Source organism: Zonotrichia albicollis, chromosome 13 (assembly GCF_047830755.1).
Source record: "Zonotrichia albicollis isolate bZonAlb1 chromosome 13, bZonAlb1.hap1, whole genome shotgun sequence".
Taxonomy (NCBI): Eukaryota; Metazoa; Chordata; class Aves; order Passeriformes; family Passerellidae; genus Zonotrichia; species Zonotrichia albicollis.
The window spans coordinates 17,385,468-17,412,285 of NC_133831.1; the positions used below are offsets into that span (position 1 = coordinate 17,385,468).

A 26,818-nucleotide genomic window follows, 5' to 3' on the forward strand; every position below is an offset into this window, starting at 1 on the left:
ATGTTTCAGAGATTGCATTTCTTATAATGACAGGCCTTTCAGATAAGGATGTGTAAGAATATAATAATAACCACAAAATTATTACAAAATGCATCTAATCAAGACAAAATGAGTTTGTACTTGTACTTAAAAATTAAACCTACTTATTGACTCACTTCTACAAACAGATTCTTATCCCTCCTCCCCTCCACACACACAGGAGAGGGAATTATGCATGAAACAGTCAACACAAAACACAACTACCACCAAGAGTGTGAGATTACTCTCACAGTTTTATAATATTTAGTATTGTACGCTTTTTTCCCTGTTGATATTTCACACTGTCTCAAATACAATTGCTTAAAAAATGTATTACTTGCAGTAAATAGTTTAGAAAGAAATTTATGTATTTTGGAAAAGGCTACTCAAGCAAAGTCCATCCTTTCCCACAAGGAACACTAAGACAAAGCTCAGACTTTAAGGGTATTTCAAAAGCATTAGCCTTTAAACCACACAGCAAGCTATGTGTCAAATGTGCAGTCATTCTCCATTCCTCAGGCTGTTTGTAAGAAATAGTTTAAGATTGTTCTCTGAAAAAAAGCCATGGATTTGCATTGCCTCCTACATGAAATATTATTTCCAAAAAAGTATGAGATGTCTGGAGCAGTGCCAGCACAGACCCAGTAGAGGACACAGCTCCTTCCATGCGCAGTCGGGGTCCTGCTCCCCTTACATGACTCCATCCTACACCAGACAGAGCAGCTATTAGTACCAGCTAATTCACATCAACATCACCCACAGCTTTTTTGGTGTCTAACACACCTTCCAGAGTCCAAATAACAGAGACGTAGTGCTAGCTTTTCTACAAAATGCTCCCATCCATGCCTTCAGCTCTTGAACCTATTCTCAGAATACATAAGCATATACATACTTGGGACCAATTTTCCTGGGTTTTTTATCTTACATACATAGTAAACATGATGCCCAGCTGTTTCTTCACCACCACAAGTGTCTCACTCCCTGCCTGCATGTCTGAATATTGCTCAGCAACCATCCAAGTTATGCTACTGCAGGAGCACCAGGCTGTGATGCTGCTTCCCAGACGGGTGCACGCTGCCTGGCTCCTTTAGGTGAGGACACAGTTACACAGTATTTTATTTTAAAATGCTGTACAAGCATTAACTAATCTGCCCAGCGCCCTGCGAGGGAGGTGAGTATAACTCTCTCCCATTTCACAGATGAAGAAACAGACAGTTTAAGCGATCTGCCCCAGGCCACACAGCACACAGAGGACAGCTGGGATTGCCGTGACGCTCCGGCTGCTGGGCTGCTCACACCTCCCCTGCCACAGGAAAAACAAGGCTCCTGCACAAAAAAGCACAAACCTGCCCTTGGCCAGGCCCTCAGCAAATAAGGGGTCTCCTGGAAAAAGGCTCATGCACCTAACTGCAGGGCAAGCTCAGGGACTCGTGTTTTGAACTTGCCACGGCACACTCTGAAAGCCTCCAACGGAATTCACTGAATTTTGAAATATGAAATAGCGAGGAACAAGTCACTACAAACTACAGGGGTTTTTATTAATTGAGACCCCCAATAAAATACTGGTAGAATAAGAGAGGTTCCACAGTCTCCTCCTCTTACTACCCCGTGGTTTAAGCTTCTTAGAGGCTTTTAAGACGGATTGAACCAGAGGCTGTTGTCCAACTTTGTCACATCCAATAATCTCAGCAAAGTCTGACATGGCTTTCAGGTGAACCCATGTAGTTCCTATTTACATGTCTCAGCTAAACCACTTGGAAAGATAGTTCAGTTCCACAGCCCCCCAGAGCCTCTTGGACTGTTCTCCAGGACCACCAAAAGAAAAAGGTATTCAAACCAGAAATCATGATAAGTAGATTTCCTCTGCAGAGCAGCCTTTCATATTTACAGGCAGTAAAATTTCTTTACATTTAGATCATTCTTTCCCAGCTCCTTTATTAGTCTGAAAGGACTTGACTGGATTTCCTTATACCATGATCAGTCATTTTTAAGAAGCAGCCCTCTGCTTGCTACAAATTCACTGGTAGAGGAAAAAAAATAATTGGGGAACACATTTCATATTGTTGAAATGAAGTCCAGCGAAGCCAGATTTTACACGACATGACAACGCAGTAATGCCAAACTGACACAAATTCTCATCTATGCATTTTGGCTTTAATGGGTTAATTAGCTTGGCTGGATACAAATTTTAATTATCTGAGTTTGACATTAATGTCCTTGGAGTGTTGTCTATAAGGATTTGGGGAATCATAGACATTATTTTAGTTACTTCTGGAAACTGTGTGTTACACTGGGATTTAAATAGTAAGAACAGACAAGAATAGTGAGAACAGGTTGATCTATTTTGAAAAGTCAGACTTTGTGAAACAGGACAAACTGAAACAAAGCTGAAGCCTAATGTACCTGGTCTTCAGGGGAGTCTCATGGATATAACACAGGAAATAATCTCCTCTGAGGATAGGTGACAGGACAGAAATTTTAGATTAGATGTAACAAAGAATTCTGTATGCAACTGAGATTTGGAGTAAAAATCTTCTTGGTGCCTAACACAGTTTCTCATGCAGAAGATAACCAGTCTTAAACACAGTTATTTATACAAAGAGTGTTGATACAGGCCAGGAACAACCACCTACCTCAGTTACTGACAGTGGCTCAGTTCTTCCAGTGAGAGAAGCAGGGGGTACAACCTGAAGGCAGAACCTCAGTAGTTCATACTCTCACCATGGAAATTATGCAACTTTTAAGTGCATTATTTTCCTACTTTATAGGGTCTGCATAAGTAAATCAATCACCTGAAGATTTTATGGAATGTATTTTCAATAAATATATATTTAATCAGCAACAGAATTTTTTAGCCAATAGCCAATATTTTTCCAGCAAACTATCATAGGTTACTTGAAACAAGTAAGAAAAAAGAAAGCAGGATCTAATAGAAGCTTTTCAAAACACCCTTCTCTGTTCTTCTATTCTTTTCTCTTCATTTTTCTAGAAATGGATTTAAGAGTGAAAAGAGAATCCTGATGACTTTTTGTATATATAGATTTAAGCTCTCTTTTTGCTTGCAACAAGACATGTAAATTCATTCCTTATAAAAGCAATTGCACCAGTTCTTTAAAATGCAATCCAGCCCTTTGTGCAGCAGCTTTTCACCCTTTAAAGACAATCTTCATTCTGTTTTCCATGTTCCCTTGGTACCAAAACCAAAGTCATTTGGATTTTCTTCTGTAAAAATTTGTACAGGCAATTTGGCTTTAGGAACACTAAGTAAATGCAATGCATTTCTCTTTTAGGTTCACACACCTATGTAATTGCTAGAATTATCTGAAGACATTTAAATTCCTCCTAAATGAAGGAGGGTGGCATTCAGACAACTCCTCTGTTGCCCAGTAAGAATCATAAAAAAGGTAAGGGCTTATTTGAATCACAGTATGGAACTTACAGAAAGGAGTCTATTCTCCTTACTTTGTTCCAGTGTGCTCTGGTTAAAATACCCAGACTGTGGTCCTGTGAGAAGCCAAACACCTCCAGGGAACTGCAGAGCAAATTTAGAGCACTTAGCACTGCATCGAATCAGCTCCGAACTTAGCAAGGGTAAGGAAGGAACTGAGGGAGGTTATCAAACTAAGAAGTGATAATCGCAAAAAATTGTAAAAAAAAGTTTAAAAGCACAGTGGAACATAATTCTCTGCTGAGCAAAAAAAGAGCAGAAAAATGCTTTTTTTTAATATAGAAAAGCAAAAGCTGAATCTCTTTGTAGCACTGCCTGCACTTTTTGTTCTCAACCCCAAAAACTGCAAGTAGACGAGTTAGTGCTACATTATTTAGAATATCAGGGAAGATATTTTTACCCTTGGATAAAACATTAAAACCTCTAAAGGCTTCACTCATTCACAGATGGGAAATGGAAAGCCTTCCTATCATGTGTTTTGGAGACAAAACCTTTTTTTCTGGAAATGCTGATAAGGAACAAATTCAAACTGGTCCTCATCCACCCGGATCATCTCATTAAAACAATGGTATCTTTTAAACCCTGTATCCTGAGCTATCGGTCAATTTTGATTGACACAAATATTTGTATTAGGGGTTACACACTGCAATTTACAATTGGGGACTATCACAATACTGTATGTTAATGTAATCAGTATTTTCATTTCATGAATTCATTTGCAGCATGACACTGCAAGGGTATTCTTACATATACTGAAGACACAATTGCTAAGTAGTTCAACAATTCTCCTTTAAGTGGGATTTTTTTTTATCTGATAAATTTTTAACACAATAAAACCACTCCTAGTTCTGTGTGCATGCTTTAATTTCCCACCTTTTAAAATGTTTAGACACTTGGAATACCTAGCATACTGAATTAATCCACAAATATTTACAAGAAAAATCTATTTAATTTCTTTCTATAGTAACTACCACAGGGACTATTGTAATGAAAAATTTCGCATCTTAAAGAATTAATGCGATTACTGATATAGAGAAGAAATGTAATTTATATCATCACAAACACGTAAAAGATATAATCCCATATTCACAAAAAGAATCTTTATTCCCTCTTTGAATTCTGAGACAATACAGTCTTGCCTTGAGGAGAACAGAAATATTATGAAGTACCTTAAGCAAGATAATTGTAGGAGAAAAAAAGTACAATTGCATTATTGTTGTGCTAAACTGTGACATACTTAAAAAGCTAATTTCTTTTATTTTAATGGAATTTGGTGTGCATATCCTTTAATCTACTTCACTATTTCTTCACATTTTTACACACAAACACATGTGTGAAGTGTTTCCCATTATCTGTATTACCTGGTTTAATGAACTGCAATGAATTTAAAACAATTAAAAATATACTTGGCAATTCTATAAAATTCACTCTATTTATTAACTATTTTGGAACTAACTAAATACCTAGAATGTCACAAAAATGCACAGCAAATTAAAGACCTACTGCAACTCAAATATTATTCAAGAAGACACGATCAATATTTGATGAAAAAGTAACATTTGACATGAGTGACTGTCCCAAATTTTACCAAATACATTTCAACCAATCACAGTGCTGAACAATTTGCATCTATATCAAAAGCTAAGCAAACAGAAATGTATCCCCAAAATAGGACTTTCTACAGCTATGTCAGCTAAAGTGCATTTAAAATTCAGTACAGTCACCCTTCAATTATTCCTTTCAATTAAATAAATTTTAACCAAGAAATTAATCTACTGTGGCTGGGCATTTCTCTATTCCACAGAAGCAAACATTTTTTCACTCATTCTCTTTTAAAAAGCAAATTTAACAAAACTACTAAGACAAAAAGGATGACCTAATTAGTACTAAGTAATATTTAAAGCTTTTATATATAGTACACTCTTACTGCTACCCCTAACTTCCAAGGCTTTATCCTCACTGATTTTGTTTGATTTATCAGGCACTACTGCTGCTTAAGCATGCAAATTCACATTCTTCATTCTTGTGTGCACCCAACATGCACAGAGGGAGTCAAACTGTAAAGAAAATGTCCTGTGAGCTTTGATTCAATTCCCTAAAGGCACTGGGGGGCTCCAAGGCCAGCAGGGACAGCCCTGGTGACCAAAGGTCTCCAACACACATGAGCCAAAGGCTAGCAGGAAAACTCACAGAACCAGCAAGGGAGAACACCCAAAACTGTTCTAGGAATCTCCTACCCCTTTGTACCTGACAGTCAGTCCCCCTGGACAGCCTGAACCCTGAGCAGATGCTCTCCCACTCCTCACCATTCAGCAGAATGGGACACAAGAGACAAAACGAGCAATGAAAATGTCCTTTATTTATTTCCTTGCAGTCCTACCTCCTGCTAAAGCACTGAATTACTAGGGCTGTACTAATTAAGTTTGTTTCAGTTATCTGAACAGATCTGACCAGCTAGTTATGAAAAAAACACCCATCTAAATTAAACAGAGTAATATTGGATAAAAAAATGTAGGTCACTGAAGAAACAAACCATCAACAAATACAGCCAGGTTTATTTCAGCATGAGCCTCTCTTTGCTCTCTGTTCAGCCCCCAATTCATATATATCAAAGCCTTTAAGTACACACTGGCCTTAAACACATGCTTAAAAAAGCTTTGCCCTGTCAGGACCTTGCCTGGCATGCAGGACATTGGGGACTGCTGGCAGTGTAATCCCCTGCAGTGAGCCTGCCCTCTTTTTCCAGTGTGTGTGACCTACTCTTGCAATTTATGTCCAAAACAAAAAGATTATGTACAAAAATCAAATCCCATTGTCTCAATGTGATGATAATGCCCAATACACAGCACCCTGTAAACTATGCTCCCAAAATGCCACTAAAAACAGAAGTCACACCTGTGAAAGTAACTGCAGTGCAATAAACACACAAAAGACACTTTAAACTAATACTTGCCAAAAATCAGTCTTGCAAATTTGTGCCACAAGCAGCCAATTCATATTACACAGTAATGGCCTACAGGTCTTTCACATACATAACTTTTCTCCTTAGAACAAACTAATAAAATCTCTAATATTCTCTAAGTTGCATTCATTTAGCATGAAAATGGTTTAAAGTGTTTAAGTCAGTTGTATTTTTTAAGGGACAAAAGTGTATCCAGGAAAGAGGTAACCCTTTTTCAGAAGCGTATGTACTAATATGTTTTTTACCATCTAAAACTGAGAACAGTCCTTAAAAAAAAGTTTTTAGTTAATACCAGTGTTTTGGAGCCTCCCACTGGCAGCCATCACACAGCTGAAATGAACTATCAGCTGAATGGAGGGTTTACATCCAGCATCAATGACTATTTTGCTTTGAAAGAAATTAGTATTTCTGAGTTTGTATTTTAAATGCAATTTAAAAGATCATAAAGGAAAGAATCCAGCATTTATTGTGTGTCTCCCAGCAGACTACTTAATGTTCAAACACCTACTATGCAAAGGTCAAATGATTTCACTGAATGTAACAGTGACAAAAGTATTCTGCAGCACTGAAAAAATATCAGATGATCAAAGGAAAAGATCTGGACCTGAGATCTCACAAGAGTCACAATAAATAATGTAGATTCAGTTCAGTAAGAAAGAAAATTGCAAAGTTGTGTCAGGAGAACCAGATTAAGAAAGATAATAGGTAAAATACAAATTAGATACTTTTGGCAATGCTCTTCATAAAGGAGTATTTTAAAGTAATACAGCAAATGAATTTTTATAAAAAAATCCTCAAGTTTTTTTACATTAATACTACCTGCACAGAATTGGAAAAAGAAGCTTATTCAGATGGGGAACCTCTAGGGTATTCTGCTGCAAGCAGCAACATGGATAGCTGCAGTCAAACAAAAATCCAGGGTAAATAGTTGTGGTAGTTGTGATAGACACAGGGCAAAGCTGCAGTGAGCACCCACTGAGGAATGGGAAGTACATAGGTAAACCCGAATGAAAAAATCAACTCAAATGCTTGTCTGAAGCAAACAACAAAGGCTAACAGGCACCAATTAATTTTCCATTTTGTTGTGGTTTTTCCTCCTGGCCATTTACATCAAATATTTTAGGTTCTCCTCCTTTCCATCATAAAGAAGCTCCAAAGCATACCATGCACAGCTCTTGCTCTGATCCTGGCTCTTCAAAGCCAAGATCTCAGTAGCAGCTACAAAGAGTTGGAAACCAACCCAGGCATTGCCTCTCTGCCCCTGTGTGGGTTTCTATGCAGTTGAATTTGGTGGTGATCAACTGCACTGGACCTGGGGAGATCCAGGAGATCACACCACAGGAACATCAAGGGCAGGAGGCAGAAATGCAGCTGAGCAGCAAGCATAAAAACCAACAAGCAGGAGCAAAGTATGTGCAGAGAGAGGGAAAAAAATGGAAAACCAAATGACCAAAAAAAATTTCAAACCCATAAAAACAAAAACAAACAAAAGCCAAAAAAAACCCAAAACGAAAACCAAAAACCCAAATAAACCAAAAAAAACCAACAACAACCAAAACACAGGAGACAAGGCAGTAAACAATTAAGAAACAAGACAAGGTAACAAAATATAAGGAATAAGGTAACCAAGAGCAAAAGCACAAGGCAGTGGTTACTTCTCCTCTTTGCTACATTAAAAAAAATGAAAGGGGGTTTTTAGTTAGGTTTCTTCTCCTAATTAGACATATCCAATCATGTCTCAAGCAAGGATGGAACATAAGGTGCTAAGCTAATATTACACCTGAATGGGACTTCTGTTTGTGAGCTCACAAATAAAAAGCGAAGAGAACAGCCTAGATATCATTAATTTTATATGTTAATAAAAGGTACATAATTTTAACCATTAAATTATGTTCAGAAACATACATACGTTTTTTCCTGTGCTCAACCAGCTCAATGGCCTGCTTTGCTGAGCATTTGGAAAACCAGTTGTCCCCCAGCAGAACAGTGATCTCATTGGTGTGGACAAGCTTTCCTGGCATGAAGGCAAGAGGACCAAAAGGTACCTGTCAAAGACATAGACATCACTAATGAAAATAAAACTTAGCAAGTCATACAGGTCTTCAATTTTTTAAAAAAGTAAACCACAGATTATATAAAAATAAAAATTCTATAGCAGCTATTCAGTGAATAACCCATCATAAATATTCAAATTATCAGATCCATTTGAATTTTGTACTGTACTTACAAAATGTGAAAACCTGAATTTCACCAGACAACTTGTTTTGTGACACAGAACTATAATACAGCTCAATGCTCACTTGGAAAACAAATTCACTTCATCTGAACATACAAACCTTGATAATACAAATTATTTGAGTTATATGCAGACAGCATCCATTTCCTAATAAAAGCCAGATTAGCTTTGCTAAATTATTTTGAAACATTTACTAATATTTTTTGAAATAAATAGGTATGATCAACTCAAAGATGAGCTGCTCTTCTCAGAATCTGTTTTGCTCATACTAAGTACCCAGAAATTCCAGTGTAAGACGTTGGAGCTCCCAGCAGGACCACAGAGTGTTTAATCTCTGCTGGGTCCTTCACCAGGCTGCAAACCTCAACCTCCCAGGGATGCTCCACAAGCACCCTCACCCTCTAACTGCTCTCCAGGCTAAGGACAACAGATAAAAGCAGGACACTTCAGGCAGGAGGACACAGGTGACAATCACATTTCAGAACTTTACATCCGCTTCCTAAAATGTGAATCCCCCATTTGAACAAGCATTGCAACATCCAGGACACTGGGTTTATGATTTAAGACATCTTCTACTGCCTAAATTTTACAGGCAGTGCTTGGGCAAGTCCTCTGGGTGAGGAGGAGCCTTGGCCACCCCTACCCCTGTCCCCTGTCCTGGCATTGTGACCCCAGGCCCACTGCCACCTGCCTGGCTGCCTGTGGGCTTCAGTCGTGAAGAAATTCAGAAACTAAAATCAAATTACATCTAAAATGGAGGTGGCATGAAGTCCACATCCACATCAAGTCTCTCTCTTTTTAGGGTAAAAAGAGATCTATGTCAGATGGTTTTATCAGCTCCCTCTACTTTATTCCTTCCTCCTCAGTTCCTCAGCACAGCCACTTGCTTTCTCATTGTGTTTGTGCTGAAGCAGAGCACTTGGCCCAGTGGATCTCCTTGGAAAGCAATGTTCCCTCTGTTCCATATCCCAGTGCTGGAAACAGCGCTCCAGCAGGCAGGACCCTGACTCTAAGACTATGCACAATGTGCTTTTCCTACACATGTGCCCTCCCTGACTTGGTTTTAAAGTAGCAGACTGCACGAGCTGCCTGTTCACTCTTCCCCCAAAATGATGAAAGCAAAATTAAGCAAAATTAAAAGCATATGAAAATATTTGGCTAACAGGATAGGAACTGTTTCTATACATTTAAAGTAACAGATGTGAGTTAACATTGCTGCTTCAACTAAGAATAAGCACTATCTAGCTTTCTTTAAAGTGTTTCTATGCTCTGAAACAACACAATCTTTATGTCTCACATCATGTGGCCATGCATATACACATGAGAAATGGACTCTACACAAAACCAGAGCTGTATCACCAGCACAGCAATGGGAAACCCTCCCTTTTCCCACATGACGAAATGTACTCCAAATTGTCTGACTAAAAACCCAACTCTGTATCTAAGCCAGGCTCCCAAGGAAGACAGTCAGGCACTGAGTGCTGAAATCAGCCACTCAGTTATGTGCAGTACAACTTCCCTGGCTTCAAGGATGTATCTTGAGTTGAACTTGAGAAAGGAAGACAAAAAAAGAGAAAGAGAAGCCAATTTGTTCAAAATTTTAGTGAGTGCAAGCCAACAGGGCAAATTTTACACAGGGAGCTGTGCAGTTGTTAGGGAAGATTCAGAGCACCAGAAAAGATTGCTATGTCAATGGGAAGATTGGTGGAACAAAAATTAGCAGCACCTTTTTATGTAAAAATCAATGTTCTAGGGTTTATTTCCATGAATCAGGAAATACTACAGCCACTTGCTTCTCAGGAAATGACTAAGTACCATAATTCAGTCATAATTATCGTTTTCTATACAATAGATTTACATATCAAACATGTCAGGTTTTGTGTTAAGCATTTATGTCATCAGCTTTCAGTTGTCAGTAACACTGTAATTTATAACGGATTTCAAAGAAAAGAGAAAGAAACAAAAGCAAAGGTTTAACTATTATCATAACAAATGTAACATTATTAAGTACTGCAACCTGACTAACACCTCACCCCCAGTGCAGGCAGCCCAGGTTGAACAGTTTTAGCCCATTTTCCTGTGTGACCTCTGCCATGTACATACCATGACATCGTAGGACAACTTGTCAGGCAATGTCTGCAGTCGCTCCTGAAGAGCCTCATAATCACTCTCCACCTTCTTCCTGTTGACAAATTCAAACTGGTTCAATTTCACAGCTAAAGAGTTAATGGTTTTCTGCTACTAAATCAAAAAACAACAAAACTACAGAGAAATGAACTGTTTTACTCTAACACATACAGCTGACAGATTAATAACTCATTTCTAAAAGACATGGGATGACAAACATAATAGCTAGATTATTTTCTAATAATGTGTATTAAGATAGGTAAATGATTATTTTAGATTGTGCATGTCTTGTTCAGAATTGGAATTTTTCATGGTGCAAAGAAGCAATTCTTTCACTAGGATTTGGAGTATCTCACTCCATGCTCAAGCCTGAGTTATAACACTACCAATATTTAGAAAAAGAACTGAAAATCCAGTTTATGCTTTTTAAGAGGCAAATTCTTCAAATTATCATTTGTAATACAGAGCTCATACACTGACATAAATGAGCAAAATTTTAATTAATTCTGATTTTCCCATTAACTTTGTATTCCTATTAAGAGTCAACACTCCTGAAAGATGGCTCAACCACCAGGATTGTGTCACATCTTCAAGCATCCCTTCTGATACTTCTCCACCTAAACTGTAAATAAGGTTCATGCTACATGTTGCTACCCAGGAGAGAAATGGTTTGGTGAACTGGGACAAGGAATTCATTCCCTTGGCAGACACCTGGCTTTCCACAGGACTTTGCAACAAACAGTGTTTCAGTGGCTGCAGGGATTTTACTGTGTGCAAAAGCAACTACGCCCCCTCTAAAAAAGCCTTTTTTTGTAAATGCATTCTTAAATACTTAAATTTGTCTGAAAAAAGTCTTTTAATGGACCCCTGCCATTCTAAAGATGGTCAGAAATCAGCTCCTGCATGAAGTAGCTGGCATATAAATGTCAGCTTTGATGATATTGTTTACTTGTACTTTCAAAACAATAAACATATATATGGTAGTAAATTCTGCAATAAAAGGCAACTGAAAGCACAGAGCAGCACACTTAACAATGCTGACCCAAGATGCAAATTACAGGTTTTCTGAGGATGATTCAGGAAAGCAATCTATAAATGTGCTGAAAAATGAATGTCACAGTTGATAACACAACTCTCAAAATATTACTATTGATTTTCTTAGATTCATAAGCAGAGTGAAATCTTTTTCAGCATTCATTTTGAAAAATTATCTGATACTCTTATGTTTGACTCATTTGCTTCACAGTTGAACTCTGGTGTAACCACCCTACTTTATACCTATTTTAAGTTGTTGAACTCATCCTGAAAAAAAGAATTTGGGTTTTTATGCCACTTGGACATTAAAACCATATTCCACAGAACTGATTTACAAAAGATGCTTGCTGCTGCTTTGCTCTGACAGCAGATTTCTCCCAGACATTTTAGGCAAGTCTTTCTGTCCCTTGCCCACATAAGAGTGAAAACATAATTCACTTCCTTCAAAGAAGAAGGACAAACTCATGAATCTTAGCAAAATGCACTGAGATGTTTTGGGGGAGGAAGGAATATAATGAAAACTTGGTGTCAACAATAACAATCAATTATTTAATGCTATTTACAGAACCCAGCCTTCGCCTCAGGAGAACAGGATTTGAGAAATGGACTCCAAGCAGCCACTGAAAAACAAGGCCTGGCACATGTCTCAAGTGCAGGAGAAGACTCCGTGGGAAGAGCCTGGCATGAAAATCCCCCCCTCACAGCAGGATTAAACATTTCCATCATTTCATGGCTGAAAGTCACTCAACATTTCTTCATTAACCTGAAAAGAAGACACTAAGGTCTGACTGCTGTGTGTAACTGAATAATCTGATCAGGGCCAGGAGAAATCACTTGCCACAGAAGCTGTGCTACTGTAGAAGCAAAGCATCCTGCTTTTTGTACTGGGACTGCTGCCCTTTGCTGAGCAAACCTCCACCATGGCAATCTCTAAAAGTGGGGTCACATCCTGAACTGGGCCATGCAGATAAAGGAAATTTAAATTGATCATTTTAAATAATTGGCCTCAAACAGCATTACTTCAGGAAGGAAGCTCTCTCTTCATGTATGGCTGATGCTTTCACAAGCACTGGGGTGTGCCAGTGCTACAAGGAGCAATGAAGAACCAAAGGGAACAGGGAGGAGGAATACTGAACTCCAGCTCTGAACATGTCCCTGGAAGGGGAAATGCATGTCTAGCTACTAATCCCACACCCAACCCATTACTGGATTCATGGCTTTAGAAATATACTTCAAAAAGTGCACTGAAAAATGGAAAATAATTTAATGGAAATATACTGAAGCTGAGCATTTTAAGACCCTATTGTTATTCACCCAATTCTATTCAACATCCTTCTGTGTCACTGACTACTTAAAGGTCTTACATGAGCAAATTATTCAGTTGAAACAAAAGCACTCAGCTCTTGCACAATCAAGATCTAAATAAGAGTACTAAATTTTAAAATTTTTTTTATGAAATAAAGATTGTATGGATGCTACAAAAACTGCTTTTCTATATAAAATAAATCAGTAAGTTATTTTTTTCATTAGGGGTTCTGTGGCCAAAACCCCCAAGTTCATGGGGTCATTGCCAGAGTTTGCATAAAAGCAAGCACAGGAGCAACTCCTCCTTCCAACACCAACACTCCCAGGGCACTCCACAAACCTCAGCCCTTGTAAAAAGGAAAATAATTGTCACAATTTTCTAAACGCTCAAAAATCTGTTCAAATTTTGCAGCTTTCTGCCAATAGTTTATTTCTGAAATGTCCTGTGTCTGAGTGGAAGAATGCACATGCAGAATTTCACATGGGAGCCAGCAGGCACAGACACTGCAAAGCTCCTGAGAAACTGCTGGAGATGTTCTGCCTGCCTTCACCACAGCAGCACCAGTAGGCACTTCAATATTTCCCTTATTGAAAATTAATGCAGCCTCTGAATTTTAAACATAAATGAAACATATTAGTTTTAGATTATTTTTGCGAGCCAATAGTCAGAATTTAATATGATGATGTGTATAGATTGCCTTGATTTTTTTCCTCTTATCCAGCACTTGCAGCCTATGTGCATTTAAACTAAAAACATTTGATACACACTAAATATAAATTATTTGCTTGGAGATCTTTCAGGCATGAAGAAAAAGCCTCTTAAAATAAATTTAAAATATTATATGCTTGATGGTGTATAACCAAAGGTTTAATCTCACCACTAAAGGGGCAGTTGCTGTGATTCTGCAATAACCCTGCAGACAATAATCAAGACAGCTCCTGTTGTTCTCTCAGTAAAATCATGGTAAACACAGCATGGATATATCGTAATTTGATATCTGTAAGATCAACTGTTATATCTCACAGTAACTCATAATATAAGATTTCATTCACCATTAAATGTACATTTTCCTCAGATGCCATACAAAACTATTATTTACTAGGTATGTTTTCTATTAACCATAGATTGCCAACTGAGAAAAAAATGCCCAGAGATAATTTTTTTAATATAACAAACCATTTATTTTAAGTATTAAAAACTAAGCTTTAGCATGCACTTTACTTGGGGGGGGGAGTATCAGAGAAACATTACTTTCCACATTGTTTCAGCACAAGTGGAATTTCCCTACTTGCTCCATAGTTAGAAAACAACAATAATTCTACCCTGGGAGCACCTTGTCACCATTCAGGCAGATTAAGCATTCATCCAACGAGGTTACTTGGGCAAAATGACAGATGAGATAGGTTTTTAAGGCAGAAGTATAAACACTGAGGCTCACTGTATTTGTAATTTAATTGTATCAGTGAGAAATAAATATATTTTAAGGAGAGTACATTGCAACAATTCTGAGCTATCACTAACTCTAATCCCCAAAACATGCTAGCAGGATTTGACTCCCATCAGAATAAACAGCAATACTTTACTCAAACATAACTAGGTTACTCATCAGTATTTTAGACATGTAGACTTTTTTTACTTACCAGTGCTGGATTTTTTCTTGGCAGCCAGTGACCACCTGTCATTAAAACAGATAACTACTCGTGAAAAAACAAAGCTAAGCACACAGCTGCAATGTCAATGCATCAGAAACTAGAACAGGAGCTTTACAGATTTGGTGCTGCCTCCATCCACATTTTTATTTGTCAGGGCAAAGGCGTGTGAATGGTCGTTCTTAAGCAGCACACTTTATCACAGGCTAATGCAGAGTGATAACCACAGGAAAAAATCACAGCTTTTCACTTCTTATTTCGGTACAATACCTGCTCCATAACTATTAGGTGACACAGGATCTGAGATAAGTAGCAGTTTGTGCAATCTGCCGATCTATTTTCAGTGTTACATGTTTGCAGAATAAGAAAACAACATAAATTATAACAAGACATCAATGTAACTCCCATACTCAGTCATTAAAAAGCAGAACAAATGAATCTCACAGCACCAAAAACATTTTTCCTCTATCAGTACATCAACAAATGTCTCCACTGGCCACTTTAGCTTGAAAAAGCCCAAATTAACTTTGTGCTGTGTAAATACATAGGCATTTGACACCATGATGGGCTGCTGGCTTCTCTTCTTTCTGGGTGTCAAAAAAGGTATTTCACTTACTCCCTTATGCCACAGGCTTTCCAAAGAGATACAAAAGAATTTACAAAATAAAGCTCTTAACAAAATAAAGGTCTTAATTAACACTGTTAAATTAAATACTTTTATCTTTTTTAACTGCAATTTTTAGACTATATATAGCAAACAGGCAGGATACTGAAACCTGTGACCTTCTCTGCCACAATTACATGGAGATTTTGTCTTTCAAAACATATTCTGATCTCTGAATAATAGTTACCAAAAATACAACACAAACAATTTCATTCAATTATATGAAATGCAATGAAGCCACGAGGCAGTTAAATATGTCTAGACAGCTTCTCAATACAAGCATTTTCTAGATTTTTTTTTACAAATTTCGTTTTTCCTATAGCCAAAATAATGCTAACATTCGAAAGCAATTAATGAGAAAATTTGCAGAGAAAACAATAACATACATTCAAGTACCACTGAAATCACTGGAGCAGATAATTCTTTTTTTTTTTCCCCAAACAACAGAATGAAAGACTTTTTTTTTTTTCAGTTAGCATATGTGCAGCTTTTGCACAACAGATCTCAGACCCTGCACTTCCTACTCATGCAGGAATAAAAAAAAAAAAAGGGACTACTTTGTGAGCTAATAATTCTTTAAACAGAGCAAAGTTCTTAAATGAAAAGGATCAGCTTTACATTTGTGGTTATGTTATTTCATAATCCATCAGGAAAGTCAGCCAGGTAGCTCATCCCACATAAGCCAAGTTTAAATTTATCATTTGCTTTAAACTCCTACAAATCAAATGCCTAGCAAAATATCTTCCTTAATGTGCAAGGCAACTATTTTTAAGCTTGAGAGTAAATACACAGACTTGTACAGGACATCAAGCCAGAAATCGAATTCATACTGTTAATATGAAGCCCATTTTAAGAGTAAAGTTTCTGCAGGAGACATAAATTGTCTGGTAACAAAGCCAAGGCACACTGGAGCCCCTCACTAACAAGTTGAGGAGTCCAAGCCTATTCTATCCACATCCTTCATCCTTTCACATTTGGCAGTGAATGTGAAGTACACAACATAATTTAGCATACAAGAATGTTTATGAAATCCTTTAAGAAAGTTTCCATTTAATTGCCCCATTACAGATGAAGATGGAAAAGACAGGAAGCTTTCCATTCCCAATACATGACTTTCCATGCATGAAGTGAGCTGAAAGCACAAAAAGAAAAGCCCTGCAAACCATAAGAGCAGCATGTTCATTAACCTCTACATGATAATCCTTTCGTAGCTGCATATTAACTAGTTACATATTCATAATCATTTACATTATTTAGAGGACCTTCTATGAAAATTTCCAGGCTATATCCATTAGCCACAATGTTAAAGGTTGCAGAAGATAGTCTACTTAATGTTTCCAGGAAGCTTTTTTAATTAGTAAATATGTAAATTGGGCACATATGCTTTTTATGTTTTTAAGAAACAGTCCATCAGCAAAACACCATAGGGGCATATGCTGTTTCCATCACCCTTTATCCCCCTTAAAAAAATAAATAAAAAAGAGAAAAATCAATAACACCAATCAATTTTAATTTAATTCTTCTTCTTTGATATAATCTCTCTTGAAGGGATACCAAAGGGTGGAACCAACAGCAAACCTTTTCATTTCAGTGGCCAGCATAAAATGAGACCTTTTACAGAAGTGCCAAAATATACCACCTTAAAAATGTTGCAGGCTGCACTTCTGGAACTGAAGTCTATTAAAGAATAGAGAGAATAAATATTGAAAAACAGATGGAGATCAATTATGCATATGACCTTTATTAGGTCATTCTCACTGTTTGGATAACAACTGGTCTTATCAAAGCAAAGAAACAAATAGATAAATATATAAACAAATCTTTGATTTTTTGCCTTTAATCAAACACAGGAAAATCATTAGTCTATCTTCCACACATAATTTATATCCAGAGTTACAATTAAAGAATGAAAAACCCTTTTAGGGTAAATAAAATAAATGATCTGCTTGTTTATCCACTTGAGTTCAATTTACCTGGACAGCTAGTGCCACCAAGTATGCCTTACTTTTAAGGCATCATAGGGAAGCAGTATCAACAAACTCTGAATTCTCCCCTTTTAGGCATAAAAATGTATGAGTTTGTGAATGCACATGGTTATCAGTGGCTTATCTGCATACTAAAATATTTATTAAACTACTCTTGCAGCAGACTTAACATTACCTAATCATGGGTCTGGTTATTAGAACAGGATCCACTGTCAGAAAACATATTCCATAGTCTTAAAAGAAAGCAAACAGGCAAGTATCTTGTTTCCTTCCCTTTAACCAATAGCCAGTTGTTAAAATGCAGTGCTTCTCAAGCCCCTGACCCACCAGAACCACACCTGGGAGCTCCACTGCAGCCCCTGGGGACAGGGGAGGCACAAATTCCTGCTGGATTAAACCAAACCTTGCAGCAGATGATGTGCTTGCTCTGCTCTCACTGCTACGTGCCTGAGCTATTTCTGGGGCTGCCTGTGTTGCTGCTTTTAGGGAATCCCTCGTTTGTAGGTGTCACAAGCAGAGCGCGAGGATCAGCTTTAGAGCTGTGCTCACGTCCCAGGTGTCCCCAGGTGTCCCCAGCTCCAGCTCAGCAGTGTGATCCCAGGGCAGACTGCAGGCTAATGACTCCAAACCACCCCCAGCAGCTCCTCATCCAGCCAAGGACTTCAGCAGCTGAGCAAAGACAGGGAATTGCTTCTCTCTGCAACACATCCTCCCTTCCCTATCTATTTACACACTACCTTCTCCATCATCTTGTATTCAAAGAGTTCAAAATCTCCTCCATGAATTCAAGTGAGCAGCACTTTGAAAAAGCAGTGCACTGATTCTGCAGGCTGAGTTACAACCACTGACTCTGCTCAGGGCCGGCAGGGGAAGCCAGAGCTCCTAACTCAGCAGCCAGGCTCTGGAGTCACTTCCAACACTTCCCTGGCAATGAGCACAGGTGAAAAGGATGCTGCAGCACAAAGCAGATCCTTACCTGTATGTGCCATGGGTCTCCAACCTATCCCACACCACCCCAGCAGGTTTTCACCCGCCTGTACAAGGGCACTTCCTTCCTGCACCTTATTTTTTCCTGATCTGTTACTTCTGCAGGTGCTCCCATTACTAACAGCTGAATGTAATTCTCTCTGGTGCTTCTGATTAACAAAGTGGTGGCACAAAGAGGTCTCTTCTGCTCTCCATTCCCAGACTACACTGCTTTATTGAGGTACTTCTCCAGGGTGGGGAACAAGCAAGTGAATGTTTCTCCCTACTGAGCAGCTCAGCACTGCCTACAGAGGTGCTGGGTTCAGCACACAGAGGATAATTCTCCCTCATCCCTTCTGAACAGCAATAAAACAAGCTGCCAAGTCAGAACCTTATTTAAGTCTCAGCTTGTGAAAATTTTAAGTAACAGAGCTGGTCCTGGTATCACCTGCAGGCAGTGTGGGGCACCAATGCTGAACCTGCTCTATGTGAGTTGTGCAGCTATGTTCAAGTCCAGAGAATTAGAAACTTTTAAGTTTCTGAGATGGAAGTTAAATTCAATGAAAATGATGAAAATAAAAATGTTGCATCAGATTAGGAAGAGATCCTAGATGAATGAGAGGCCACTTCCACACTTGCAAGTATGAAGGTGGAAATGTGAAGCACAGCACAAAAGCAAAGTTTCCCTTTAAACAAGTTGCAAGTTAGGCCAAACAAACGTCTGCTGGTTCCACATGCACACTTGAGCACTTTGCTTCAGAACTGTGGCTGACAATCTGGCTGATCTTCTGAAATTAGAAGCTGGGGACACAGATCTAATCCCAGCTCTGATTCTGTTTCTTCTATATGGCCTTGAGCAAATCACAACCTCTCAGTCTACATTTCTTCATCTGCAAAATGGGGATAATAGTATTAACCTACCCACCTCAGAGTGTTTAATGATGATTAATTAATGTGAGAAAAGCACTCTAAAGATGTAAGAGCACTATATAAGTGATAAAGCATTATTTACCACTTGAAAAGTAATCTGAATAAAATCAGATATGCAAGTAATTTGTTTACATGTAGCAATAATATAATTTGTGACTATTTAATCTTGAATTAGTCTCACTTTAAACATCCCTTTCAATCACATTTCCAGTTACTTAGGGAAAAATGACAGTATGGAATACTTTTTGTAGAAGCAAAGCAAGTAATGAGGTGGTAATTAAAGTAAGGGTCTAATAAAGTCTAAAACCAATGACTTGCCTTCAGGAGACTGTCCCTGCCATTTGGGATTGTAAAAATATCTCTGTTTCAATCTAGGTCCTGTTGTTCAGAACCTTCCACCAGTGTATGCTGGTTTCCTGAAATGCAGATCCATGTTTGCAAGGCTCATGGTAAATCAAACATCATTTCCATTACTGACTTCCTCCAGGTGACTCCAACTCTGCACAGCTCTAGATGCTAAATATTCCACATTCAAGTATTTACTGTGGTTCATACATGCACATGAGCTGCCTCCATCTAGAAATGTTTGCAGTATCAAAACCCTCTCTGCCATGCAACTCATGCATGAGATTTCCCTGTTGTACCCCCAAACACTACAATTTTACCCATGAAATTACCAGTTCACATACCACTTTACATTACAGAACACTAATGGGTGGTCAAATATTTAATCATCTCTTGGTAACAAGGATGTAACAAGCTACAGGAAAAAATAAACATTTAAAATGAATTTTCATTTTTTCCTCTAGGAAACTACACAGTACTTGCCTAGAACACAGCAATCACTGATGGAGAAAGACAGAATTAACATTTGTACAATTGTTTTTCCTAGAGCCCCATTTTCAATCAAAAAATGAAATAAAACTATTAAAAATTCTTCAGTCTGTTGGCACACTGTATGATCTAATGCAAAAGGAAGCACTTCTGAGTTCTCATATTCATTTATTAAATCATATTACTCAAAAATGCTACATTCCAACAAATTATTAACATAAAACCCCCTTTGGGTGGCAACTTTTGCCTTTTGAAGGAATGTGTTTGGGAAGAATACTGCAGGAAAAGAGAGAAAAGAAATCTGAATCATGGCAAACATTTTTTCCTAAAGTAAAAAATCTTACTTAGAAATATAGCCACGATTTTTACTTTTCTTTACAAGAAAACAAGAGAGATCTACTATTTTTCTGTTAATTGTGTATACACCTGTGGGTCTTGCAGTTTTGCAGAAAAAGTAGTACATAACTATTATTTATCAATAAGTAAGTACTAAGTTCTGACTTAAATTATTTTGGGGAGTTCAAAAATTCTACACAACAATAAACCTGCTGAGTTTAGTTCCACTAACTCCAAACCACCTGAAGTGGGGCAAGCAAGGCACCCAGAGTAAGGTCTCATCCTTCACTGGCAGCAGGCCAGTGTCCACGTCCTGTAACTTCATCCTGAGACAAGATAAGAACTCCAAAGTTAGTATTTCAGCTGAGGTCAGGGAAATGTATCTGTGTGGCTCCACCACAGCCAGGCTTGCTCAGGTACACAGAGAGCAGCAGGCAAGCACAGGCACAGAACTCCCATGCTCTAAGCAGCCCAACATCTCAAGCAGGTTTTGCAAGCTCTGATGGAGTTTATAGTACAAAAACTATGCTGCTAGCAAAACCTAAGCATAACTGGCTTAAAATTGCCATGAGCTGTGACACCTGCCTCACAGACATAGCTGCAGGCTGTGGTTCAGCTTTCAGCCACAGTCCTGAGTAAACTCAGCATCATCCCTCCCTGGCTCCTGCCACTCAGCTCCACTGCCTCATCCTCCCAAAGCTGACACGATCTGCTGACAGGCATTTGTAACCACATCAGGGATCCACACTGGATGAAAAATAGTCCAGGAAAGAGGGAGGAAGAAAAAGGGGCAAAAAGGTCAACAATAAAGTTTGGTTTTAAGCTGGATCCCAGCCCAGTTCACTAAGCACTGTCACAAACGTGCCACCCTAAAACTGCTAAAGAACTGAAAAAAGTACACACAAAAAGATTAACAAGTTGTTCAAATGTAAGTCAGCTGCACAACTCACAAAACCATTAATGAAAATTTTGAGCAAGGGTCTGAGACTGCTGCTCCTGTGCTGCAGCCTGTGCTAACAGACAGGAGAACTACAAAAGGAGCACCTGCACAGTGCAGCAGTGTCCCAATGCAACCAAACAAACACAGAGCCTTAGTGTTCCTGCTGCTGTGAGAGCAAAAAGAGGTAAGCCATGAGCCAGCAGATCCACCTGCAACACTGGAGGCTCAGACTAAAACAAAGGATGATTTCACAACCTCAAAGGATGAAAGAAGTACTTGAGACAAGGAGCATCCAAACAGACCTGAGAAGACAGGCTACGAGCTGAACCTATGGAATGGAGAACTGCAAAGCCACTGAACACCATTCCCAAATGGCACCCTGGTCACTGCATCTGCTCACAGCCTCTGCAGACAGCTGTAAGAGCAGCACAATTCAGTAACACTTCAATTTTGTGCATAAAATCTCATCTACACATTTTAGCTACCAATGAGGTTGAACACAGACTTGCCCTCTTCAGAATAAAGGCAAAGCTCTTTAAACTCTTTTGTCAAATCTCCTACAGTTACCATTTAAAAACTTACTGAAGATCTGTTAATTTATTTCACAGCTCTTGGCACTATATAAACTTGTGAGTATTTAACTCATACTAATAAGAACATGGACAAATATTGACTAAAAAAGTAAAAGTGATGATCAATTAACACTGGAGGAACAATAAGTATTCCACAAAAAGCTTCCAGATCATGACTGAATTAGCCCTTTTACTTGAATGCAGCACCTGAAAAAACATTACTGGAACCAGGGACAGGGTGGAGTGTATGCCACCACAATTTCCAAAAGGGTAATTGTCCAGGTACCTTTTTAAAAGGAACAGGGCAAATAAAGCTTCACACAGGTTCTTTTAAAAGGAGCACATCAAACCAAGCTTTAGAAACTCTGTTCCCTTTTCTCAAAATTATTGTGCAAAATGAAGTCCTGCTGCACTGGTGGCTCACACCCAGGCATTCTCTGGATTGTGTGAACTTGGACTCAGGTTGGAAAAAGAGCAGACCATGGGAGACACTGCACTGGGAAGCACATCTGAGTCTCATCTGAGAGTGCAGGCAAGCACTTCCTGATCTCCAGTGGCTCCTGAGCAGCATCAAGTGAACAAGACCCTGCTCTGCTTCACTGCTCCTTTTCAGACTGCAGGAACAGCTCTAAAACTGCCCAGTTGCTGATTTCACAGCACAGATATTACTTGGAAAAGACAAACAGAAGCAGGCAGCCCCAGAAGTAAATCATGTAGAAGAGGAAACAATTTAAAGGAGTGTAAGCTTAGGATTCTGTGATTTGCTTATCCATAACCCACCTACAAGTTTTTTTAACTGTCAAAAGACTTTAAGTACTCAGGATCTTGAAAATCATTTGGAAATTAAAGATTGTACAGCTCTACCATTTAAATTCATAAAAATTAAGAATATGTCATAATGCACAATGGCCAATGAGTTCCAGTAAGAGCTGCACTCAATCTAATTGTGCTTTGCTGTCATGGTGAGTGACAGGAGAGTCACTTTCTTGTCCTAATTTTTATAAAAGGAAAATAAAAAAGTGTGTTTGTCAGTGCAATACAAAAAAAAAATCATACTGCCATCTAATAGTGGAATCCTTTAGATTCTCCATGCCTGTGTCTGCACTCTGCAAAAGTCTCTTGGGTCTAATTGGCTCTGTAATGTCTCCCATTACACGTACTGTCATTGCACTGCTCAGGAACTACAGAACCTATCATCCCACTGCAAATTCACTGTCTACACAAGTCTTTCCAAATCATACACATCTGACTTGTCAACTTCCCATCAGTTAGTAATCCCAACCCACCTGATTGCAGGAATAAATGTATATCAAATATTATGTTTAAACGCAGGGCCTATAGCAGGAGAAACCTCCTATTTAAATATTCATTTTACAATTCCTCTACTAACTTGCAATAGATTTACTGCAGTATTTTCAGCTAACATATATTGCTTTTACAAGTAATCCATGACACATACATTATACTCTTCTTACAGAAATATTCAAAACTTTATGCAGGCATTGTGCTTCCAATGATGGTCTTTATCATGAAAATTACTAGATATTCTTCTATAATTTATCCCCAAGATACACATTCTAAGTCATGTTTTTATACAAAGTGCCTTTAGTAGGAGCACTGAAAATTGCTTTTAACAGTTTGGTCTTACTATCACCACAAATTAACAAGATGAAATCTGTCCAACAGGCAAGCAGTCCTAAACAAGAATTAAAATTACTTTTCACCAGGGGTCCTAAACCTAGAAGTTGCAGCTTCTATCTGATTAAAGACAGAAAGTCATGGACATCCTTTTCTTTCAGTATTTTTAAGCAGAAAGGAAGCCTCAGCTCACAATTTCTCCAGGTCAGCTCTTTAGCACTTAAAAGCTCAAACCTATAGCTGAACCAGCGTTGTGCAATGGCCTGGGTGTTAAAATAACCAACCACAATTCCAATATTATCTTTAATGCTGAAGATAGGTACTGCTGTATTCCATGATTTCACTAGAGGTTGCCCTCACATTAATGGGAATAAATAGGTTTCCTTGGACTTAATCAAGCATCACTGGGACAGCACAACATCCCAGTAATTAAAAGAAATGTATTTGCCTGCCAGTATATAGAGATATTGTTCTGGCTAAGTAACTTCACTATTTTCCATGATCCTCACACTACAATTACTAGTTTACTTAAGTACTGGGCAACTAATTCTCCTTCATCTTTGTGCTGAGACAAAGCAGGAGCCTTCAACTTCAGTGGTTCTGTGGGAAAAATACAGATCTCTAAGAAGAGGCAGCAGAAATGAAAAGACCTCCTCCATCTTAAAATACAATATTTTTGTAACTGGAAATACCGTTGTAATCCAATTATATATATTCATTGCATAGAGGGAAAGTCTACTATATCTTCATCACGACACTCCATTGTAACCAAGATATGTAGTTCTTTAGTATAATTTCATATTGAAGCTGAAGTGTTCCATTTTTTTTCAGCCAATTTGCAGAAATTATGTAAAGTTTCCCTATGATAAAATATAACTTTGGTACATCAGCCTAACAGAGGCTTAATTAATGGTCTCCTGGGCCTCTTTTCCACTGGAGCAGATCTGTTTAAGAAGAGTCTTAAACTTGCTTACAGAGGGGTCTTACCATGAACTGGGAATAATTCTCTGTGGCTATGGCAGACGTGTGCTTACACATTAGGCCTGACACCAATGTACCAGGGAAATTATTCTTCACCAGATTCCACCACCCTGAAAATTCCCTGAAGGAGCCCAAGCAGGCAAGTTCCTATCACCAGTTATTGGCAGGATGGGTTCCAATCCGTGAAGGGCAGATGATGCAGAGGATTCCAGCAGACCCTCTCACTGTTCATCCACATTAATGGTCAGATGGCTACACAGGTCTTTTAGTAATGATCTAAGGGGTATTCAAAAGTAAACACATTTGTGCACACAATATTCCAGACAAGCCACATTTTTATACCCCACAGGTGTTACTCACTTTTTCTCAACTAAACCAGCACGTGACAAAATAAATACAGGCTGGAGATAAAATCTTCCATTATAACTGAGAAACTCTAACGTGCATCTTACCATCTGCTTAAAAAATTCTTAATCGCATGAGCAGAAAAAGTGAAAGGTCCGCAGACTGTACTTGTGTCAACAACACCCTGCACATGACCACAAGTTATTTCCAGTGACTCCTGCACCCACACGGAGGTCACTGCGAGGCTGGAATCTACAAGCCCCAAATCGCGCTCCTTAGGTTTTCAGGACCCACTTGAGTTAGGTCATGAGTGTAATCTACACGAAAAAGTATCCTGAGTTTTGTGCTATGGTCTCAGGTGAACTCTTGGGAACAATTTCTGCAGAAAAAAATGGTTCTTTGAAACCCATTTCAAATACAACCAATGACTCCTAAGGCAAGACTCGAACAACTAAGTTTTGACCCACGGTCTCCTCAAGCTGGCCCAGGAGCACGCTGGCCCCGGCATGACGCAGGTCACAGACACGGCCGGGAGGTTTTGTAGGCGTGACTGTCCCGGAGGCCCGAAAAATCACGGAGAGGCGTGTGAGGACAAAAACACGCGTTCATGGAGAGGCGTGCAGAGGATAAAAACACGCGTTCGTGTAAAGGATCAAAACACGCGTTCATGGGCGCTGCTAACCACGGCAGCCTGGGGCAGCACCGGGGCGCGGGCAGGGCCTTCCCTCCTGCTGCCTCCCGAGCTCGCTCCCCGCGGTGTCCCGGGGGCTGTGTCTCGGGGGCTGTGTCCCGGGGCTATGTCCCCTGTGTCCCAAAGGGTTGTGTCCCGGGGCTATGTCCCAAGGACCGCGTCCTCAGCCCGGGGGTCTCTGGCTGCCCCGGCCCGCCTGGCCCGCCGCCCGTGACGTCACGCGGCCACGTGCCCTCCCCGCCCCGGTCCCCCCGGGCCCGGCCCTGGCCCCCCGCGCCCCCCGGCCCGGCCCCGGTGCCCCCTTTACCTTCTCGTGCTCCTGCCGGAGCCGCCCCACGAGCGCGGGGCTCAGCGGCGAGGCGCCGCCGCCGGGGGCCTCCATGCGGGCCGGGCCGCGCCGGCGGTCTCCGGGGCAGCGGGGAAAGGGAGGGGAGGGAAAGCGGCCGGTCTGGGCCGATCTCCTCAGCAGGGCGAATGAGTCCTATAGAAATGTTTGTGCAGGGCGAAGCGCCGGCTCCAGAGCCGCATCCACGCGGGGGCCGCCGCCGCCTGGGCCCGGGGCGCCGCCGCTGCCGGGGGAAGAAGCATCTCAGTGTCGCATTCTGGGCCGCGCCGCCGCTGCCGCCTGGGCCCGGCTCCCGCCGCGCCGGGGGAGAGCCGGCCGTGGGTGCCGGCGCTGGGTCCGGCCGCGCCGCCCGCCTGCTGCACTCTGGGTACGCGCCCGCGGCCCGCGGGAGGCACCCGGCTGCGAGCCGCGAGAGGCGGGCGCTCCACACCCCCTGCCCGGCCCGGCCCGGCCCCCGCGCCGGGCTCCGGCACCCCCGGGGCTCCCTGGCAGCAGCCCGGGCCGCCCCGGTGCTCCTGCGGCCCGGTGATGCGGAGAGCAGGCCCCGGGCGGCAAGGCCTCGGCGGCGGAAAGCGAAGCAGCGGCTGCGAGGCGCTCAGACGGGCCTGCACTAATCCCGGAGCCACAGAGACACAGCCGTGTGTCCTCTGTAACCGCGAGGTGCTGTCACAGGCTGTGCCCTCGGGATGCCGGCTCTGGAGAGTGTCTGTGCGCTGGCAGGGCGGCTGGCGGTGAGCAATCACAGAATCACAGAAAGGACCTTAAAGAGATAATAGAATCATCACGATTAGAAGAGACCTTCAAGATAA

At 40.2% G+C, this 26,818-nt stretch overlaps 1 protein-coding gene across 1 annotated transcript in view; it reads right to left on the reverse strand.

Annotated features, from left to right (window-relative positions):
* URI1 (URI1 prefoldin like chaperone) overlaps window positions 1-26,104 on the reverse strand; it is a 40,764-nt gene extending 14,660 nt beyond the window's left edge. Inside the window, exons 1-4 of the mRNA XM_005490074.4 lie at window positions 25,971-26,104; window positions 14,773-14,807; window positions 10,768-10,846; window positions 8,338-8,473 (exon numbers count right to left, since the gene is read on the reverse strand). Of these exons, the coding sequence (XP_005490131.2) occupies window positions 8,338-8,473; window positions 10,768-10,846; window positions 14,773-14,807; window positions 25,971-26,045 (325 nt within the window). The 5' untranslated portion in view covers window positions 26,046-26,104. The remainder of the gene's footprint in view (window positions 1-8,337; window positions 8,474-10,767; window positions 10,847-14,772; window positions 14,808-25,970) is intronic.
* Between the last annotated feature and the right edge of the window lie 714 nt (window positions 26,105-26,818).